At 50.0% G+C, this 22044-nt stretch overlaps 1 protein-coding gene across 22 annotated transcripts in view; it reads left to right on the top strand.

The window, feature by feature from the left end:
• Positions 1–22044, top strand: part of EPB41 (erythrocyte membrane protein band 4.1) — a 73973-nt gene that overhangs the window by 15764 nt on the left and 36165 nt on the right. For 21 of the 22 annotated variants that reach the window (XM_042833928.1, XM_042833925.1, XM_042833927.1 and 18 more), the window contains 3 exons: positions 14579–15023; positions 17057–17287; positions 19663–19767. In XM_042833928.1, the coding sequence (XP_042689862.1) occupies positions 14586–15023; positions 17057–17287; positions 19663–19767 (774 nt within the window). In that variant the 5' untranslated portion in view covers positions 14579–14585. Of the gene's footprint in view, positions 1–14578; positions 15024–17056; positions 17288–19662; positions 19768–22044 lie in introns of those variants that run through there. The other variant, XM_042833935.1, reaches the window with a different exon arrangement.

The following is a 22044-nucleotide window of genomic DNA, read 5'->3' as shown; positions in this document are numbered from 1 at the left end:
GCTGCCAGGGGGTTTCAGCCCCCCCACAGCCCCTGAGCTCAACGCTTTGCAGAGTTCTCCCTTCCATCTGTCGTTGAGAATGAGTGCTGTGTGATGTCACTGCATCAGCCCGGCTGCCGGCAGGTGCAAGCCATGCACTGACCTCCTTCACCATGCCTGCAGCTGCTTCAGGAGAAACCTTTCTGCCTGAAGCCGGGCATGGGCTCAGCACGAGTTACGGTTGCAGCAGAGCACACTGTGGATGCAGCCTGGGGCAGGGCTCAGCAGCAGCAGCTTTGATCTAGTTGGCTATTTCTATGAAAAACACAATTCCTTTGAACACGCGGGTCACCCGTTGTAGGCTGATTATATCCTCCCCTTCCCCGCCCCACGTAATGCGTGTGTGTGAGAGAGATAATTAAAAGCTTTTCGTTAAATAAATGACTAAGCTGCTCACACGGCTGCGTAGCGGAATTGCAGGGCGCAGGCAGAAGATGGTGCAGGGCTGCTCCTCGTGCCTCCATCACCTCCTATGGGTGCAACCCTCAACCTGAGGGTTGGGCATTGCTGGGATGGTAACACAGCTGGGCTGAACCCTGCAGCCTCACTGGGAGTTGTTCTCCTGCAGCCCCCTGCCTTGCTTGTTGCCTTCCAACTGCCAAACTCATTGAAGGAAGAAGATCTAACATAGCTTGCAAGGGAGCAGCAGGGATTTGTTGCAGTTTGCTTTTGAGCAGCTCTGGAGCAGAGGCGGTGAGCCCCAGAGCTGCTCCAACCCTCAGTCCTCCCTGCTGTTATCTCCAGCTGCCAACTTGAAAGCGTATGTGTGCAGTGAGAACCTGGTGAGAGACACAGGGGATAAACACACCGAGCGCCATAGTGTAGAACTGGAGTGTGGGCTGCCTGCTGGCAGCTGCAGAAATAACTTTCAAATCAGAAATGTTTGGGGCTCAGGGAGGTGTCCGGCTGCACACAGAATGAGAGTTCTCAGCTAAAGGTCTGCTGGGTATTTGGTTTCTGTTGGGTGTTTGGTTTTGATGTATCTCTAGTCTGAAGGCTTTGAGGACTTCCATGCTTTCTTGGAGAGGAGGAACAGCTGAGAAGAGGGAAGAGTCCAGGCTCAATATTGCTCTGCCCTTCATTCCCATGTGCAGCCAGGCCCTGTGCTGCGTTCACATGTGCTAGAAAGGAGCTCTTATAGGTGCTCTGCTTTGCTGAGTTAATTATGAGGATCGGCCACCTCTGGTCTGCAGGAGTTTCTGACTGATGAGGGAATGGGCACTGGGGAAGGGTCATCTAACAAGGAGGAATAGCAGGAGTGATGGCATGAGCATGGGGAGGGTGTGCTGAGTTCCTCTGCCCACAGCTGCTCCTGATCCCATTTCCAGCATGCGTGTTGTTACAGGACAGCTTTTCTCTGAGGCTGTTGTTACGTGTTTTGTTTCCAGTGTGGCTGCTGCTATTTCCCCCTTGCCCACCTAGCTGCTCCCTTCGATAAACGCTTCCTGTGTTTATGTACAGCTCTATCTGCTCTGTTTGTTCCTGCCTGTGCACTTCCTTTCCCTCGCCCAGGATGTGGCTGAAAATCGTAGAACAGAATCACTGAGGTTGGGGGAAGACCTTTAGGATCCCCAGCCCATCCCACCGTACCCATAACCACATCCCCACAACCCTGGAGCACCCCAGACACCCAACCTGCCAGTCCCCTGGTGCAACTCGAGGCCATTCTGCTGTCCCATCCATCAGTTGCTGCTGCTCTCCCGTATAGCAGCTGTAACACAAACCCCAGCACCTCAAGCAATGATATTTCTCACCTCTGGGGCAACTTTGTTTTTCTGTCTCATTTTGCTCCTGGTGTGAGATGATGTTCCAGGGCACCGATGCAGGGAATGTTCCCCTCCTGCACCCAGGTGTGCAGAGCTGCACTCCTGGCTTCACGTTCTGCAGCTGCTGCTGCTCTGTAGCTTATTGAGAAATGATGATGAGCAAGTAGAGATCTTCCCCTTGCAAAGATGTAGTTTATTGAAAAGAGGTCCTACCACGTGATGGATGGAGCAGGAGAGCCTGGGATGTGGAATCTGTTAGCACTGTGTCTGTGTGCCTCCAGAGGCAGAGCCACTGCTACGTAGTGATGGTGAGCAATGACTTCAGCCAAGCAAGGAGCCTTGCAATTGAAGTGAAATTTAGTGCTTTGCTGTGATGCCTTTTGTGCAGCTTTATTTCTTTCTCTAATTATATTGGGCTCCCCAGTATGAGAGTTGTCTGATTGCTGCACCAGCCAGCTTTTTTGGTCTGGGTTTAATTTGTGCAGCTCACATTGCAGGAAAGGGAATAGATGTGCAGTGGGCTTAGCCTTTTTTCCCTCCTGTTTTGAGGTGGAGGTGCAACTCTGTGCCTCTGCAGACCCCATAAAGCACAGTGGCTCTTGGCATAGAAGCAGATGCAAAAAAATCTTAACCACGGTTTCAGTGGAACAGCCCTGGCTTTGGTCTTTAACGTTGTGAGCAGCGTTGTAAGGAAGGGGAGCTGTGCCCCTCTGGTCAGATTTGCTGAAAACCATGGATAGATTTGTACCCATCTTGGAAATGGGTTCACCCTCTGAATCTGGACGATTTGTGGGCTTTGTGATGGAATTCCTCCTGCGCTGCCCTGATCCAGTGCAGCAGAATCACTCCTTGAGAGCATATTCTGAGACGTGCTGTCACTCATTTAAAGCAGGAAAGCACAAATGTTTTTGTATTCCTTCAGCTGGAAAACACCAGCCCAGCTTTTCTACCAAATTTGGGATTTGGGAAGTGGTGCATAAATGCAGCCAGCTGCTCCTTAGGGCTCAGCACACCCACGAGCTCCAGCTCAGCCACGACCATCTCTGCAGGAGGAAGCATCTGGACAGTGTGTGGCTTTTGTTTGCATTTTTGGGCTGAGCTTGATGCCTCTGTTGCATTGGCTTTCCCACCCATTACCTGGGTGCAGTCACAGGGTGCTCTTTGGGTGCATGGTTTGCATGCTGCAGCCTGTAGGCATTTGGCAATGAGTCACAGAGCCCAGGAGGGCACAGGGTTCACGTCCTGTGAACCAGTCAGGGAGAGCCCAGGTCTTTGCACAAGCTTAAAATGAAGGGTTGTAACTCCCAGGTTATCTAGATGCGTTGGTATTGGCGCTGATAAGCTTGTTCAGCAGCAGGTTCAGAATCAAGGCTTGTAATTTGTTGCTTGTTCAGAAAAGTCTGCCTTCACCACTCCAAGCAATGAATTGTGTTTCTGAGTGCAAACTGAAAGCCAGTTTGACTTGGAGCAGGGCAAATATTTGGGTTGTAAGTGGCTGGCTTGTCATGCAGGCCGTGAGTCCAAGTGGTGCCTGGCACAGCCCTTATGGCTCTGTGTGGCTGCAGTGACCACCTTTGCAATCTGTGTTTATTACGAGCAGGAAGCAGCACGGCTTTTGCCATCTGCATGCCAGGATACCTTCAGTGTTGAATGTTTGCAAACAGGGATGTGTGTGAGATACACCCATGCGACGGCTGGTCTGCTGGCACTGGAGGTTATGTTTGGGTGGCAGGTTCCTATTTTTCAGCAGGCTGGAAGTTGTTTGTGGTGCTCAGGATGACGTTGTTGTGCTGCAGATGAACTGTGAACAAGCCGTTCACCGGGTGAGCACTGAAGGGTTTCATCACTGCTCTTCGTATTGAAAATATCATGGAGCAGAAAGGATCTTTCTGCCGTCTCAGTGCTGCACTGAAGCAATGGCAGCTGCACACCCGTGTTCCCCTGTGTCTCTCATGTAAGTGTGCACCTGCTGTGCCCAGCTCACGCTGCCCTGGGCTCCCTGCTGCAGGTCCCAGCCCTTGTGCCATGCAGCCCTGCAGGGAGATGAACTTCCTTCCCAAAGAGCTCAGGTTTGAGGTGGGTGGGAAGAGCAGAAATGAGTCACAGATGACACAGGCTGGGCAGAGAAGAGCTGTTTACCTTTTCTGTTTTTTCCCCTTTCCTCAAAGTCTTGAACAGACCAAACCTCCTGAGTTTTGTGTTGAAACTGCACCACTCCACCCAAAACAAAATGTGCTGAATGTATATTGAACAAGCAGATGAGTAGATGGTGGTGATGGAGTGCAGCATTTGCTTTTGGCCTTTAGCTCTATCGTATGGGTGACACTGCGGCAGCGTTTCTGCAATAGAAGTCTGCATGTAGAAAGGCAAAAAAAGAGAGCAAAGTTTATAGAATCTTGGCATGCATCTGCCTTGAAAATGTTGCATTTTCTCAAGATCCATCAGAAGAATGGCTGATGTCTGGGTGAGCATTTAGCCTGAGCAATCCAAGTTGCAGAGTACCTCCCATTAGCAGTGCTTGTGGCAGTGGGCACTGTGCTGATGGAGGCTTTGTGCTCAGTCCCAAAACAGCTCCAGCTCCGTGTGGCTCAGGCACTGTGCATCCCTGGCTGGAAAGGAGCTCACTTAGGGCTCTGTGTCCCTCCTGTCCCACAGATCTCTGTCGTTTTGCAGAGGCTCATCTCATCCATGGACTCATTGTAAGGAGCTCCCAGCCGTGCTGTGCCACGATCCGGGGCGCGCTCTGTAATTAATGTAGGCTCTTGAGTGCTGAGTAATTGGGAGCAGTAATTGGATGGGAGCTTAAGAGTAGGAGCACAGTTAAATAAACAGGCTCGGAAGTGCGATGGCAGCAGGTGAGATGCCTGGGAAGGGTGAACCCCATCGGTGCTCACTGTGTGCCACAGCAAGGAGCCGAAACAGAGCTGTGCTCAGTGAGGTTTGTAAGCACCTCCCTCCATTAGGGAGAACATAATGAAATATCCTTAAGTGGGAGGTTTAATTCGCTTTGGAGCAGTTTCTGTGGTCTCTTCAGCACTGAGCAGTGGTAACCAGCTTGGGTTGCACACACAGTGCTGAAGTGCAGTCGGTGGGTGCTTCCTAACCAGAGACCACACTGAGGAAAGCTCCGTTTTTCATTCGTGCTTCTTTACTTTTCCCTCTTAAGGCAGCAAAGAAATCCTTCTTACAGCTGCACAGAGCATCCTGCGCCTTGTGTGCATGTTGATCATTGTCACCTCACTGAACCGCTAACGAGGAACAAGCCACCGTTCACTTTCAGCAGCAGTTTATAAAGAGAACCTGAAGCCATTGCCTATGAGAAAATGCAAAGGAGGAGGCTTAAGGGTGCGTCTGTTGGAGGACAGAGAGGCAGCTTGCATGGGCCATCTGTCTGGTGGAGATGGGTGAGATCACATTCGCTTTTTGCTCCCTTCACCTTTTCGCCCTGGCGTCGTTTGAAGGCTCTTCTCATCGCAGCTCTGTCCCTAACAATGATACCGACAGAGCTTGCAGAAAAGAGGATTTGTGTGGCATTTTGTTCTCTTGTGCTCCGTGAATGTGGATTTCAGCAATATTGTTCTGTGGGCTCCGCTGTCGGCCGTGTGTCTGGTGCAGATGGGGCACGTGGGGTTCTGCCTCCGGTGCTGCTGTCAGCTGCACAGGACCAGTAGGTTTCGTATCCCCAGCGTGGATGAGAGCGATGTCTGCTCTTCATTTTCTGCTGGGTTTGGTGCTTGATCCATACCTGAGCTGCTCTGGGTCCCTGTAGATCTGTGGCTCTCAGCTGGCCCATTGGGCAGTGAGGCTTCTGTTGGGCAACAGGCAGTTGCACAACTGGGATTGAAATGTAAAAAAGGGAAAAATAAGCAGAACTTCTGAAACCAAACCCTCAGTGCTGCCTTTGTGTTGGGTGTGTGCACAGGAACGTGCTCACTTTGTGCAGGGGAGGGCTGTTGTGAGACCTGACTTGTAGAATATGTGTCAACAGGATGCCGAATGGACAAGAGGTGAATGCCTTAAGTTGTGCCAGGGCTGGTTCAGGTTGGGTAGCAAGAAAAATTTCTTCTCCATAACAGTGGTAATGCAGTGGCACAGCTGCACAGGGGGTGGTGGAGTCACCGTGCCTGGAGGTGATCAGAGACCATGGAGATGTGGCGCTGAGGGATGTGATTATGGGCATGGTGGGATGGGTTGGGGTTGGACTTGGTGATCTGAAGTCCTTTCCAACCTTACTGATTCAATGAAATGGGCACGCAGGACCAGTAGCCAACCAGAAAGTTTCAGCTGACTGTAACCACGATGATTTATTTTGATGGGGAGATACTAAACCTGCTGCATTCTGTTTGCTTTTGCTTATTTATTTTGTTTGTTTAATATTGCCCCATTTCAAGAGCTGTGTGCTGTCTACTGCTGTCGTCTCAGCCAGGAGTGTTCCATCTTTGCACCATGGGAGCGAGGAAAACCTCTTTCAACTTCAAAGCTGGGCCCCAGGTTCCCTGGTGCACGCCTGTGGTCTGCCTGCAAATGTCTGCCTTTGCACCAAGGTTCTCTTTAATGCACTCAGGGACACCAGGCTTCTGGTGCAGTGCTTAATGTAAAGTGAAATGGAGAAGCTGGGAAAATGGGGGGGGGGGGCGGGAGAGATGCAGAGGGAATGGGGAAAGCTCAGTGGGGAGACAAAGCAAGGGACTATTAATTGCCTGAGAGAGAAGCAGAGCAGCTGTGCTGGTGCAGGAGGAGAACAGGATGAGTGCAGCTGAATGTGAGGATGGGAGAGGAGTGTTTGAGTGCATCTCACAGAGCAGCCTTTGGACTCCTGCATGAGGGGGCATTGGGATCAGCAGCAGAATTGAGCTTGGCTTGAGACGCAGTCGCTGCAGCGCACTGTTCAGAAATGCAGAGGCCACCAAGGAGTGCTGGTGTGGTGCTTAGTGCCTGTGTGTGTCCTGCTGTGCTGGGTTGTCAAGAGGGGAATTGAACAAGTAAAAAAGCTGCTACAGAACTGCTCAGATGCAGCAGCAGTGCTGGTATCAGTGCCTGCCCTAGAATCAAAACCCACATTAGGCTCAGTGCTTCCTATACAGCCCCAGCGAGCTCCAAAAGCAGGACAGCAGCAGAAAATGTCAGCAAACAGCCCTGTCATGTGGGTGCAGAATGTGTCTGTAACTCTGCCCCTGCAAATACTCAGCGTGAGCACAGCTTCCTTTTCTGCAGTTCCAAGAAACCAACATTTACGCACATTTCCTCCATGCAAATGATTGCAACATCTGTGAGCCGGAGGACTGTGCAGGAGGTGAGCAGAGCGGTGCTGAGCAGAGGATGGAGGACGCTTCCAGTGGTCTCCAGCAGTGCAAAGCATCTGCAGTGCCACGCTCTCTTCCTTCACATAGTTTTTTTTTAATCCGTGCTCTCTCTTCCCTCCAAGGTGATATTTAATATCCTGCTTGCTGTTTTGCTGCGGCCAATGCAGCAGTCTGCCTGCTGGAGCCCAGCTGCTGTGTCCCCGTGAGCCATTAGTGCATTAGGGCAGGAGTGGGCACAGTAATTCAAAGCTGGTGAGCACAGGCACCCTGTGGACTCGGCCCTAATGGCTCTGTGGGCAGGCAGAAGGTGTCAGCATCATTATTTTGGTTCAGCAGCAGAAGCCTTGGTAATGGTGTTCGTGCCCTCCTGGAGGATCAAAGGGATTCCTGACAGCTGAGCTGCTGCAGTGAAGTGTGCCTCGTCCAGCTGTAACGGAGCTGCCAAAGTAACGGAGCTGGATGTGAAAATGTCCCTCTATCCCTTGTGTCAGTATTGAGCAGACTGCCTGGAAGTGGAGCTTTAGCTCTGCCAACTTAGAGCCGTGCTCTGCTCTGCTGAGCAGACCGACGGTGATTTTTCACTGCTGTGGCCACTGAGTACTTAATACCTGCCAGAAGAACAGGTGATTATTTAATGAAAACTGCATGCAGTTTCTTGGAGCTGTGTTTAAATGTGTCCTGTTAAAGCTGGAAAAGCTGGTTCACATCTTGTGTTGTCAGCAGCACAGAGCAGTGTGGGAAACGACGGCAATTTTGATTCAAAGCCATCGTCAGTGCAAATGGTTGTTTGCAAATGTGTTGCATCAGATGTGTCGATGCATGTAATTAAGGAATGAAAACTGCTGCGTACCCCTAATTAAGAGGATTAAGAGGGAAAGCTGCCTGATTTCACTGCCGGGTGGAAAAACAAACAAACACGGTGGTGAAATGACTGCAAGGCCAAGTGTCTGCTCTGGTGGTTCTGCTGCAGCCATAAACATTGCTGAAAAGAGAAGCTCTGGGGGGAATGGCAGGGCCGAGCTGTTCTGTAATCTGTGTGTAATTGGCTATTGAGCTCAGAGAAATATCTTTAATGGCTGCTTTGATTTCTGTGAGCGGGGCAGAGGACCACTGGGATGCTCGAGCTCCAGCTCTTCTCTGCATCACTGAAGAGCTGCGGTGCCTGCTGCCTTGCATTGCATGGAACACAGCAAAATTTGGAAGAGAGAGCCCTGAGTGATGGAATCTGCTATGAGATGTATTGGTTCTTGTGGGATGTGGCCTGCAGGTGGAGGGCTGCAAGGGGGTGGGGGGTCACGCTGTGCAGGAGGTGTTGAGATGCCAGCAGAACCTCCTGTGCTTTCCAGTTTGTGAACTCACCCTATGGGGGGTGGGACTTCAGGTCTTGGAGCATCACGAGCAGAACAGGTGGGTGTTGTTGAGGCAGCCCCGAGTTTCTGAGTGTGTGCTGAGGATGTGCAATGTGTAACACAGCGATGTCGGCACTGTCCTGCTGAAATGGTAGAAGTTTGGGCTCTTTGTGATGCTGTGAGGAGCGTGCAGTGCAGGGTTTGAATGAGAACAGAGATCTCCTGGGCAGCCTGAGTTAGAGGTGGGCAGCCCTGCCTATGGTGAAGGGTTTGGAACTAGGTGGTCTTTAGGGTCGCCCCCAAGCTAAGCTATTCTATGATAAACACAGGCCAAAAAAGCCTCATGAATAATGCATGGCAACCCTTCTATTCAGCCACTGGAGATCTCTGCTCATTTCTGTGTAACTGTTGCTTTAGGAGACCAGGATGCTTTTCTATGCTGAGATTTGGGTTCTGGCCCCGTGCAGTGCGTGCCGTGCTCTGCAGGACTGGGTGCTATCTGCAGGCACAGGCGTGGGTGCTGGGTGGGGATGGGTGCTCAGCCCCTCCCTTCCTTGGGCAGATAGGGCTGCAGGGTTAACAGTGCAACAGCTGCTCCCAAGCTGTGCTGGCTGCTTCCACTGCAGGGGATCGGGTGCCTTGCAAACCTGCTGGTGCGTGGGGAGAGCTGCAGAACTCAGGTCAGGATGGCATTGGTTCTGCTTTGTTGGACTGAAGGAGTCCTGAGAGTCACTCCTGCACAAAAGGAAGTGACACTTGCCTTATCCTGACTGTCTGTCTGTTAGCAAGCTGCCGACCTGCTTCTGTCTTGCAGCATTAGGGATAGCATGGAAGCGGACTGATGGTGCTGACGGCCTCTGCAAGACATCCATCCACTGGCTGCTCGGTTTTTGGTCCATCTCTTCCAAGTTCAAGCGAGTTTCTCTTAACACATCCCAAGCAGGCAGCCTTTCAGGACCCATTGCTGTTGACAGGGCTCGAGCAGCAACGCACGTGTTTGGTGTTTTCATTTAAATTTCAGTGCTTTGCTGATGAGCAGAGCCTATGACTTCCTGCATGCTGACGTCCAGGGCTGCAGCATCTGGGAGGGCTTCTGAGGATATAGGGGAGGGGCTCTGGCTCTGCTCCGTTGTAATGCACTTACTGCTCCATTTAGTCAGGTCATTGTTTAAGCCTGGTCTTCAATTTGACATAAATGATTTGTTTCCAGCAGATGGTAAGCTACTATTTTTTGCCCTCATTTAAATAGGAAAGCTGTATGCTCCCAGAAGATGAAAGAGGGGCACGGTGCTGCTGACATACAGTAGATTATGAGGGCTGGTCTGGTGAGAATTAAATCCGGGCGGTTCCAATGTGCCATCTGCCTTGTGGCTGCTTTCCCTGTGTGCCCAGGCAAATCCCCCCCCCATCTCACATTACTGCAGGCATCTCTTTTGTTCAGGACCCAAAGCATCAGCACCAGAAGCTGAGGGATAGGAGATACTCAGTGCTAACCGTGCCTCTAATAAAAGATGTTAGATTTTGCAAAAGCAATTATTTATGGCATGGTTCTTTTTGTCCCTTTGTTGGACCTTTGTTTTCCCTCAGCCTCAGTAGTGGTTCTGTAGAGGTTCTGCTGCTTAAAGTTGTTCCCATTTCTAAGGGTGTTTGTTGAGAGGCATTTGAATTTCTTATTTTGGTTAAACTGCTCAGTCACTGCTGTGCTTTCCTAGTGGTACCAGGAATCATCTGTGGGCTGTGTTACTCAAACACACGTCCTGCTCATAGCTCTCCTCTTCCATCCCAGAACACACCGTGGTTGTGCAGGCAGCAGCGGGGCTGTGTTCACTGTCTGCAGAGATGTGGAGAAAGTGGAGCTGTGTGCTTTCTCCATGCATTGCAAAATGGGAAAGAGTGCACTTAAACTTAAACAGCTGCTGCTGTTGGATTTCTGTTTTCAGCAGAAGTGTCTCTCTTGTTGGCATCTCCAAGCTTTGGTGGAGCTGTGGTGCTCAGTGAAGGCTCACATTTTTGGGTGGGAGGGTCAGGCAATGTGTTCTAGCAAAGGGCTGTAGTTACGTGGTGTGTGGCATCACTGCAGGACGGTTTGTGTTCTCAGAAATGCAGTGCTGCTGGGGCTCTCCTTTTTCTTCTTTAGGTTGTGGGCTGCAGTTGCAATCTCCTCTTACCTGGCCACAGCTTCAAGCTCACTTCTTTCTGCTTGGTTGAAGGCAGTCAATTTCTTTGTGCCTCATGCAAAAAGTGACTCTTAGATTTTTTGGTGGGTGGTGAGAGGAAGAGGAAGAAAGGGGAAAGTTGGTACAGAAGAAAGCCTTATGGGAGGGATGGACCCAAAAGCTGCGTCCATCCTGAGGGATGGCTCTTTTCAACATCTGCAGGAGGAAAGCCCACACTGTGTGGGTTGGAACTGAGGGTGGATACCCCCTCTCTGCTCATCAAACACTACCAAGATTATGTAAAAATGTGTGTATTAGAAGCAGGATAAGCAATCAGACAACTTACTCCTTGTAAGGCTGGGATTTGTTTTGTTTAAAGGATTTTGGAGAAGAAAAGGAGAGTGAGTGTAGGTTGAAGGAAGCCTGTATTCCCCGCAGTGATGCTTTGGGCCCTTGGGTGGAAGCTGGGCTGTGAGCTGTGAGGCCAGAGGAGTCGGGGCGTCTGGGGGGCTGAGGGTCTGATTGCAGGGCTGCTAGGTCCAGAAGACCCGCTGTAACCATGTGCAATGAAGTTTTCTTCTGATTGCTTCCTATTGCTGTAGATTTCCTGTCTGAAGTAGGATGTTCTTAAACGTTGAAATGCTTAAATGCAGATCCACACGTGTGAACGCTTTGCTGGTGAGGTGTTTACTCAGCAATCTCTAAAGGCAGCATGGGACCATATCTGAATTTTTCTGTGCTTTGTGCATTCCTGTAGCATAAAATGCCCTCTCTCCACTGGACCAGAAACCTCGCTCCAAACCCATCAGTGACAAGTATGGCAGTTAGTGCAGCTGAGCAGCAGTGCTAAATGCAAAACCAGAAGGAATGAGTCCCTCTGCATCCAGCGTTAGAGAGCTGGAAAACCTGGTAGAACTGCACTGGAGAAACTGTGTAAAACCCACTTCTTGTCTAAATAATGAGCAGCAGAGCAGGAACTGGGCTCTTTGTGTCAGTTCTGCTGTAGATTTCCTGCATGGGAACAAAATGCTGTTGAACAAAGATTGAAGGAATGGGCTCCTGGAGTACCGCGGCCTCTTGGTTGTGTGTCTTGTGAGCTCCATTGCTTTGGGTTGAGAGCTTGAAAGCATTTCTGAGCATAAAACTTGAAAGGGAGACAGGCAGCTGCCAGCTCAGGCAGGGCTCAGCTCTTACAACAAGATGCTCGAGTGCACTCTGTGGGTTAGCAGTGCTGGTGGCTCCCTGCCACGATTCCGTGTTTATTGGGAAGGGCAGGGAAGGGAAGTGCTCCTACGTGCCCATCTCCACATCCCCTGCCCTGGGAGAGGGATTTGGCCGAGGGAAGCTGAGCTCTGACGCCATTCCTGGGGGGCAGAGGAAAGATGTGGAGATGTTTATTGGAGTCAGGCTGGTCCCACCTTCAGACGCTGGGATGAGTTCTGTCTGCAGCGCGCGGTGGTGGCTGCTTTGAAATCCAGGCAAGCAAACAGGCTGTTTCCAGAGATGTTAGTGATTAAAAAGAGAAAGCTACATCCACAGGAAGTGTTTGTTTGGAGGCTCTCTTGTTTATCGCCTTGCTGAGGCTTCTCTCCTGCTGTCCCTTACCTTCGCTCCTGATTTCCAGAGCCGTGATTCTGCCTTTTTGTTTTTCAGACAGTAGAGCACTTCAAACGTGTGTTTTGGTGACGGTTCTTACAAATGCATTTATTCAAAAGAAACACAGAGGGAAGCAGCAACTAAGCATCCTGTTGGGCAGCAGGTGCTTGGCTGTTTGTTGGGGGCTCAGGATGGGGCAGTCCTGCAGCATGGCAGGGAGCTGGCTGAGTGCTGCATCTGTCAGCACCTTTTTGTGCATTGGGACTCCACAGCCTTCTTGAGGAGCCTTTTCTGCCCTTAACTTTGCAAAAACAAACTCCTGCAAGACTTCTTTGAAAGTTGAACGCTCAGGTCACTCAGCCTTTCCTCACAAAGAAGATGCTCCAGGCTCTTCATCACCTTTGTGGCCCTCTGCTGGACTCCTCATAGGAGATCCGTATCTTGTTTCAGCTGGGGAGCCCAGAACTGGACACAGTATTCTAAACGTGGCCTCGCCAGGGCAGAGCAGAGGGGGAGGATCGCTTCCCTCAACCTGCTGGCCACACTCTTGAATTTCAATGCATCCTAGGATCCCACTGACCTTCTTGGCCACTGATATCTCGTGGCCAACCTGTTGGCCACCAGCTCACTGCAAGGGCAGCTCTGCATATGGTCTGGTGCTGCAAAACCAGGCTCAAACGAGCGCCGTGGCTCATTCCCAGAGTTGGCTGCTGTGGTTGGGTGAGGGGATGGGATTTGGGGGGGTTTCAGAGATCCTTTCCCAAATGCAGCTTAACCCTGGGTTCCACTGCTGCATGGTCAGATCCCACGGTTGCATCTCTGCTGCCCGCAGTGCCCAGCAGGCTGCCAGGGGTCCCCTGTGGAAAAGCAGCATTGCTGAACTCAGACATTGTGCATTACTGGGGAAGGAAAGTCAGAGCAGGTCCCTAATGCTGCTTTGTTATAAACCACAGCTTTAGCAATAACATTAAGCTTTTGCATTAAATGCAAGGTTAGAGAGCTTTGGAAAGCTGGGGAGGCTTTTGTCTTTTAAGCACTCTGTTTATTTTGACAATTAGTTGGAGCTAAATTAAGATTGTTGGCTGCACCGATACGTAGGAAGGTGCCATCTCAACGCATTCCTTAAGTTTGTGCTCTGTGGCAATGTTTGTGTGCTGAGGTTTGGGCTGGGGGATTGGGAGGCATATTGGATTATATGCTATTTGCTCTGCGTAAGCAGTGGCAATTTATTGCTGCAGATACATGTGATGCAGTGCACAAAGATTAGTTCTATCCTCTCTAAAGCATGATTATTTTAGGGCCTCTTTATACCTTAAATAGATATTCCCTGCGTGTGATTTCCATCTTTTTGTGTCAACAGCCCAGGCTAAAGTTGAAATAAACATTGCATCAGCTTAATAACACAGCTCTGAAGAAATCTGCTCTCCATTATGGAGATTGTTTGGAAGCCTTTTAGTCTTAAATTTTTCAGATGTTTGATGGTGCAACGCAGAGGTCTCATGAATCCCAAAGTGCTCTCAGGCTCTTTGGGTCTGCCTTGTGCTGGGCAGGGTGGTGTTTGTAAGTACAGCTCCGAGCACAGCAGTTGGTCCTATTTTTGCACCCCCCTTTTTAGATTGTTTTGAGGCTCTGCAGCCTGTTTCAGGCTCATGTAGATGTGAGGAACGCAGGTGAGTATGCAGCTCCTGACCTAACAACAGCTCCTGTTGGCTGGGTGGGCTTTGTGTCAAGCAGCAGATTTTCCCTTCCCTTAGCAGCTGGGCAGGGGGATGCTGTGAGTGCTCTGAGCCTCTGTGGGCCGTGTGGGATTTTTGCATGGCTTGGTAGGAGGAAGAACAACTCATCACGTGTGTGTCCTCATCTGCTCCATGTCCAGGCACTGTGCAAGAGGGGAAGGGGACTCATGAAGGAGTGAACCTTGGGACAGCCGTGTGGGCTCTGCTTCCCCTTTGCCTTGTTCCCAGATTTTAACCATTCTTGCTTGCCCAGCTGTAGATGTGATGCCAGGGCATTAGCCAGCGTTGTCCAAGTGGTGAAGGATGCATGGGCGAGCAGCCATAGAGCTGTTTTCTGTCAAAACAAGCAGAATGAGTTATTTGTTGCCTTAATTTGTAGACTGGAATCAGCAGGGCAGGGCGGTCATGTCCCATCCCTGGAGGTGTTCGAGGCCAGGTTGGATGGGGCCCTGGGCAGCCTGGGCTGGTATTGAATGTGGAGGTTGGTGGCCCTGCGTGTGGCAGGGGGTTGGAGCTTCGTGATCCTTGAGGTCCCTTCCAACCCTGGCCATTCTGTGATTCTGTGTCTGCTTGTGCATGGAGCCGCTCGGCCCTCCTACCTGCGGTGTTTGACCTCTCACACCTCTCTTACAGCACCACCATGACAACAGAGAAGAGCCCAGCGGCAGACCCCGAAAACTCAGAGCGGCAGCAGGCGAAGGAGGAGGAAGGGGCTGCCAACACACAGAAGCAGGAGGCGTCCCCAGAGCAGGGGTCGGGGCCCAAGCAGAAGGCATCCAACGGCAACACACCCACGGCTGAGGAGCAGGGCCGGAAGGAGCGCCGTGCCTCCGAGGGCCGCGGTCTCTCCCGCCTCTTCTCCTCCTTTCTCAGGAGGCCCAAGTCCCAGGTGTCTGAGGAGGACAGAGACACCGATGTGCCCAAGGAGGGCGGAGGGGACCAGAAGGACTCAGGGGTAGGAGCCAACCCTGACGAGGAGGAGGAGATCCTGGTGAAGGCCCCGATTGCGGCTCCCGAACCGGAGCTGAAGACAGATCCATCTCTTGACCTCCACTCCTTAAGCAGTGCAGAAACGCAGGTAAAGCACTCCGCTCGGCCTGGCAGCGTGTGTGCTGAGGTAGAGTTATAGAACAATTCTTATCCATTGATAGTAAGCTAGAGAAGAAAAACCCCTGGGATGCTGCAAAGTCTCGTTGTCATCTCCATGTATTGCAGAGCTTGCTCCGCTATCAAACCATACTGCCAACCACCTGATTGTACTCACTCTTCAAAGCATATCTTAAAACACCCTGCACTGGCTCAGTGCTCTGCTGAGGCGTGGAAATACCCTCAAGAATTTGGGTTTGAATTCATCGTTCTCAGCAGAGCAGTTTCTCATTTGGATGCCCTTGGTGTGTGCAGAATAAAGGCAGGTTAATGGTACAAGGAGGGAACTGCAAGAGAATGTGAACCTATGGGAGGGTTTCTTGGACTCCAGGAGGTGTAACTGTGGCTTTTCAGGTCTTTGTCATCTCTTCAGTCTGGGCTGTTGCTGCAGTTGCCAAATACAAGTATTTTCTATAAAAGCATCATGTAGATAGAGGTTTCTGCGCAGCACACGTGCTGAGCCCAGCTCCTAGCAGCTAAAGCATGGTAGGAACCAAGGGAGAGATAGCCACAATGAGACATTCACTAAGCAGCAGCTCATTTAGGCTGTCAGTTGGCCTCTCTTACTCCCTGGTGGGATCTTGGGGCGATACAGCCCTGTGGGCACCAGTCTAGCTGCCTGGAGTTACAGAAAGGCAGGGACCGCAGCTCCTGGGACCTCCTAAAGCCCAACCAACCTATGTGTGTCAATGGAGACAGCAAGTTAATGGTAAAATCTGAACTACGTGCGCTGCTGCTGTTGGGTTTTGAGTGGTCTGCAGTGATGTGTGACGTTTGAACTGCAAACTGTGGGTTTTTAGAGACTTTTTGAGAAATACTGTCTGAGTTGGAGTGTTCCCAGCCGTAGGCAGTAGTTGTAAATCCAACTCCTTAAGTTTACAGCGTTGCAAAGAAGGTAGCAGGTAACGTGGTTTTATTTTTCCAAATTCCTGAGCTTGTAAAAAATACAGGATGATCCCTGCTTTGTACCTACCAGGGCTGGGACATGCTGGGCAGCTGGAGGTTTACATTCAGTTTCAGCCCTGAAGTTGCTTTTTTGGGAGGAAATGCATGATTTCTTTCTCTGTTTAACTTCGCTTTGCACGTGAGTGTGCGCAGAGAGCAAACCCACAGCCTTCCTTCAGCAAGCGCCGTTTCAGACGAAGCATTCAGGGCTTTTTTCTTTTTTTTAGTTCTTATTTCAGATTGACGTTGGTGGCTTTTTGAACTGTGACACTCTGCAGATATTTCTGCCGTGAAAGCATTTGCGCGAGGTGCTGCCTGTTTGATAAATGCTGACCGACGGGCATTACGAGCTTTGATTCTCTGCTCCCTATTATCCCAGCCCTGCTGGGACAGAAGTCAGCGGCTTGTGGACGTTATTGAGTTCCTAAATACCACAGCCAGCAGTGCCTGCGTGCGGCTGTGCCTGGCTGTGATTTCATGAGAGGCGATGGGCTGAATTAGCAGCTCACCACCGGCTCAGACCAGCGTTTGGCTTTCCCTTCCTCTGCCACATTGGGGCACTTCCAGCACTTGTTGGAGCCTGCTGTGGACTCATTTAACCTGCTGAAATGGCTGTTTAAGAAAAAAACACCACTTCCTTCCTTCTTCTGTTCCCAAACTGTGTCGTTTTCTGCTACTTGAGTGAGTTAAGCTGGCTCCTGAAGTGCTTCAGTGGGCAAAGGGAGAGGTTGTCAGGGCCGAAAGGTGACTTCCCCTTTTGGTGACCTGAAAATTGGCATGATCTAATCTGCCCTAATTTCTCTAATCAACCCCTTTTTGGGTTTTTTTTGCATCATTTATTAAATGAAGAGAATGACTTGAAGCACTGTGCAGATCACCATTGCTCAGTGTGCTTATTGCACTCCTTTGTGGGTTATGCATCTGGGCTGATAACAAACGTTGGGGTGCAGAGCTTGTTTCATGGGCTGGGTTTTTGTTTGCCCCATCTAACTGGCTGTGTGGATGTGCTGGGGTTTTCAGCCTGCGCAGGAGGAGAGGAAGGAAGAGCAGGAATCAGACAGCAAAGACCTCGAGGGCAAGGAAGGAGGTGAAGGGAAGGAGGAGAGCGCTGAGGCAGAGCTGAAGCCAGAGGCTGCAGAGCCCAAAGCAGACAAGGATCTGAAAGCTGCCCAGAGATCCATAAGAAGACACAGAAACATGTACTGCAAAGTTGTCTTGCTGGATGACACCATCTTTGAGTGTTCTGTGGATGTAAGTACATGCAGAGTTTGTTTCTTCTCTTTTCACTTCTCCTCCAACTACCACCACCACTATTTAATGGGGATCTAATTTGCTGCCAGTGATTTACACAACAGCCTTTTCTGCACAGCCATCTTGCTGTAAGCTGCCATAACTTATTCAGTGTGTTGTGAAAATCTCCGCATTTCACCCCAGCAGTTGGTCTTGTTTCTTGTTCTGTGATTTCCAGGCACCTTGTTTTTAAAGGTGGGTGGAAGTTTAGAAGAATGTTACCCCTCTTACTGCTCATCTTCTCTCTCATTTTCATACCAGACGAGAGTTGGGTTTATTGTGCCGTGTTGGGATTGTCTAAATATCTTCTGCCTCTTTCATCTGAATAAAATGTGTTGTCATGTTAATCTGTGCTTTTCTGTTCACCCACAGCGCCTTTGACTGTCAGGCTGCTGGCCATCTCCTGTAGCTTGGATGTAAAGAAAAACAAGCTGCATTTAGCTCAGGGTTTGAATATGTTTGCAGTAAACAATTTAAAATTATTATGTTGACTTACAGCACTGCAAAGGGCTTTTATTCTGCTTTATTTTGTGCGTTCTCTCGCTGGGCTGCCTTGCTGTCAGGGCAATAAAAAGCGAGCAGAAATGCCTATTTCAGTATTGAAGTGCTTGCCCGGAATATTAACAATCAGGCACTCACCACACATCCACCAGCTTGTTTTCCTCATCCCACTAGCTAAAAGGTATCTGGGCACAGGGCTCCTTGCGGGAGCGTCACCTCGGGTGATCCTGGGCAAGTAGGTCAGTGCTGGCAGTTTGTGTAACAGCACAGCCGTTGTTGCTGAGCAGGATCAGCACTGAGCCTTGCTGCAGCACTGGGTGTTTGTTGGGGATTTCAATTGTAGCCCCCCAAAAAAGCCAGCTGCTGTCTGCCAGGGTGGTTGGTGCTGGCAGCCCCTCTGCTGTGCTGGTCTGGCACAGCCATCCTGCATGTGCACGGCGTGGCAGTGGGCTCAGAGCAGTGGAGAGGCAGCGGCTGCTATCGATGAGCAGCTCTTAACTGCACGAGTACCCTTGGCTTTGATGCCAGTATCATCTTATAGAGGGCTGGAGCATCTCTCCTTCGAAGACAGCAGGCTGAGGGAGCTGGGCTTGTTTGGAGAACACTCTGGGGAGACCTCGCTGCAGCATTCTTATAAAGGGAGCTTATAATGAGGGGAGAGACCATTTGCACAGGCAGACAGTGATAGGACAAGGAGAAATGGCTTTTGACTAAAAGAGGGGAGATTTGGCTTAGATGGGAGGACAAATTCTTTATCCACAGGCAGTGATGCCCTGACCCTATGGTACCCCATCTCTGGAGCTGCTCGGTGCTGGGTTGGATGGGCTCTGCTCAGCCTGAGCTTTTGGGGGGCAGCCAGCCCATGGCAGGGGTTGGGGTGTGGGGGGCTGTAAAGTGCCTTCCAACCCAACCATTCTGCAATTCTAATCTAGAATTTTGAGAATTCAGGTCTTAATTAAGAAGGATTTGCAAAAGTGTAGGCAAAGACCAGCACCAGTGCCTTTATTCAAAGAGAATAAGTGCTTTCAGACGATCCTTGCAGCTGACAGCCATAGAAAGCTTTTAATTCCTACATGTCTTCAAGTGCCAGTTCCTTGAGAAATATCCCAGGCTAACACATGAAGTGCATTAGCTGTAGAGCTGCAGTGTGTGCTAACAGCCTCACAGGGCTGGAATAAAACACGGCTGTGGGCTTTGATCAATTGCCATGCAAATATGGCTAAAAGGAGAGATGCCAGCACAAGTGATGCATTAGTAAAGCTTATTTGGCGTCACTGGAACTGCACTTCTTTTACCAAACCCTCCAATAGAATTCGCTGCTTTTGGTTACCATAGTTTTGTGCCTTTGGGGATGTTTTTCTTCATGCTTTGGACTAAAAGGGTATCAGTTCCTAGGGCCAGCTCATTCACATCACTTCTGCAGGATTTTGGAAAAAGAAAAGAAGAAGGAGTAGATGGAGATACTCAGAGAGTATTTCTGGAGGCAAGAAGTTGAGTGCTGAGCAGCTTTCAGTGTATAAGGCAAAAATAGGGAAGCTAGGTTTAATCAGCAGATGGGGTTGGGGAAATGGCTGTGGAAATGATGGCCTTTTGTTCTGAGCCCCTGGGTCTTTCATGAAGCTGCTGAGCCTCCAAAGGGGGGCTGTCATGGAGGGCTGCAGCAGCTTCATGTCTCACATTGGCTGTCGTTTAATCAGCACTTGGTTGTCTGAGAACCTGATTTCAAGCTAGTCGACGCTTTTCACCTTTCTTTGTAGTGTCTGCTGCTTGATTCTGTTGCTGTTGTGCAGACAAAAAGCAGCCTATCCTCTGGAATCTCTTCTGTGTCTTTGCAGAAACATGCCAAGGGGCAGGATCTACTTAAGAAAGTCTGTGACCACCTTAATCTCCTGGAAGAAGACTATTTTGGTTTGGCCATATGGGACACGCCAACCTCCAGGGTAAGAAGTTGCTCTTTTATGGGTGGATTCAGCTCTGTGCAAAGCTGTCCTCCGTGGAGATGGCGATGCATAAGTTGCTGATGCTCTTCTTAAAACTACTTTTGATCTCCTCACTGAGAAAGGACCCAAAGGGCTTTTTGTATTGTGACTTGAAGGGGAGGTTAGCTCCCTTAGGTGATGTGAGATGGACCTGAATGCTGACACGCTGCAGGGGCACTTCAGTCCTTGAGCCTGTGTTCATGGAAGGCACACAGCTGTCAGCAGGAGAACCACTGCAATGCTTTGGGCACGGAGGAGTCATTGCATGGAGGTTTACTTAAAGTAGGGGCAGACCTGGGCTGTGGTGCTCAGGGAGGCTTTGGGTTTGCTTTCCTGTTCCTCCTCTGACTCGTGACTCCCCTTCCTCTTGTTTCAGTAACAAATCCTGGGCTTTGAATTCATGCTGGATTTGTTTTACCCTTGGTGTCCTCCTCCTCCAGAGCAGTGCCAGCAAATGTAGCCATTCTTAATAACCAGTGGTTCAGTGCATTCTTTGAACAATAACACTGAGCTGTGCTGGTGGCTTTATCACCTTTGTGATGGGAACACGGGCAGGGAAGTGGGAGTGAATCAAGGCTTAAAATGTGCAGTGGGTGAGCTTGTAGCAGCTGCTGGCTCCTAGCACAGATTCAGCTTCTGCTACCTACGTGCCAGCCTAAAGCACACCCTTGGTGGTGCCTGGGAGGATTCCTGGCTAAGATTTGAGGCTTGGGATCTTTATGTTTGTTTTTTTAATTGTTTCAGTATATTTCCAGCAGGAAGTCACAAATCCCTAAAAGCTGTTAGGAGTTTCAGCAGCAGAGTTTATGTATGTCCCTTTTCCATGAGTATTGTGCCTTTGAAAAGGGAAAACACGGCTGGGTTACGGAGCACCAGCTGCTGCCTTGGCACTGCTGTCAGCATTTGGTGGGTTTGAATCGAGGCCTTTTCATACCAAAAATTCTTACTCAAATGGTTTTGGTTTAAGGTCTCTGGTTGGTTGGACCAGAGCAGTGCCTTATCTTTTAAACCCCTGGTTACACTTTAACTTGAGCAATTACTCAAACTCTGTTTGATGAAGCTAGCCAAAAGCATTCCACATTGAAAACAAGGGGCCGCTTTTATGTCCTTCAGACCAATTTCGTCAGTCCACACTCTGGCTGCTCCCTTGCTTCACCTATAGCTTCCATGTTGGGCCACTTTCCAACGGCCACAGGATGTATTTGTTGTTAAAGGACTAAATAATTGAAAGTGTGTATTTTTGATACGCAGGCGAAACAAAGCTCTGTTTGTGCCACAGGCAGCAAGCTGCCCTGCTGGCTTTGGGTGCTGCCTGACCTGAGCTCAGGGGCTTTTTAACCATAGAGACAGAAAACAGGTAGCTGTGTCAGATCTGTGTGTCAGGGCTGAGAATGCAGGAAGGTAAAGTTGCTCTAGTGCAGAGGAAGCTGCTCTCTGGAAGCCTGGTTTGTCCTGATGGGGGACCTGGCACCAGGTGACTGATTCACTGCTAGAGCAGATCTCAATGGGAAGTCTGTAGCTGTGCTTCTTCACCTCCTGGTAACTTGCAGAGCAGCAGGGAGATGCAGGCCTCTGTTCAAGGGCAGTCAGAAGGCCGTGTGCAGGTTCTCCCATACATAGACAAGAAACCTTCCTGGTGATGGGTGTTTTCAGAATGGGAATTACAGAGGGTACAGGTGGACAGGGCACTGCTTAGCACCAAAGCAGCCCCAATGCCAGTGTATGCATAGGGATGCTGTGCATAAAACAGCAGGTGTAAAGAGAAAACGAGTGCAGGAGCAGCATGCCTATTTCTCAGATGGATTTCCTATCCGTAGCTTAGGTTAGGGAGGCCAGCATGTAAAAAGATAAGATTACACATAGGCATTGCTGTCTCCCTGCCACAAAGCTAACAGTCTTTCTAGTCAAGAGAAATTGCTGCGGGGGTTGCACTGTGTCACTTCTTGCACCTCAGGAGATCCAGATGTGCAAATCTTCCTCAGTCCTCAGCACTGCAAAGAGCCAGGAGTGCTGGGAGCTGCTCCCACTGTGCTTGGCAAAAGCAGGAGTGTTGTTCTGAGCCTCCTGTTGCACCATCATCCCACAAAACCCCAAATTGCTGGGGGGGGAAAGGATATATTTCTAAATTTGTAGCTGAGATAATTACTAGAAACTTGAGTCATACTTTAAAGAGACTGAGTTTATGTCACGTTCTCCAGCTGCTGGATGTTTTCTCTCCCATTTTAGTGATTAGGTCAT

The sequence above is a fragment of the Centrocercus urophasianus genome, unplaced genomic scaffold (genome assembly GCF_019232065.1).
Source record: "Centrocercus urophasianus isolate 14NV4802_14NV808 unplaced genomic scaffold, USGS_Curo_1.0 seq_43, whole genome shotgun sequence".
Taxonomy (NCBI): domain Eukaryota; kingdom Metazoa; phylum Chordata; class Aves; order Galliformes; family Phasianidae; genus Centrocercus; species Centrocercus urophasianus.
Note: the sequence above shows the minus strand (reverse complement) of the source record. Positions and strands in the feature narration are given on the sequence as shown.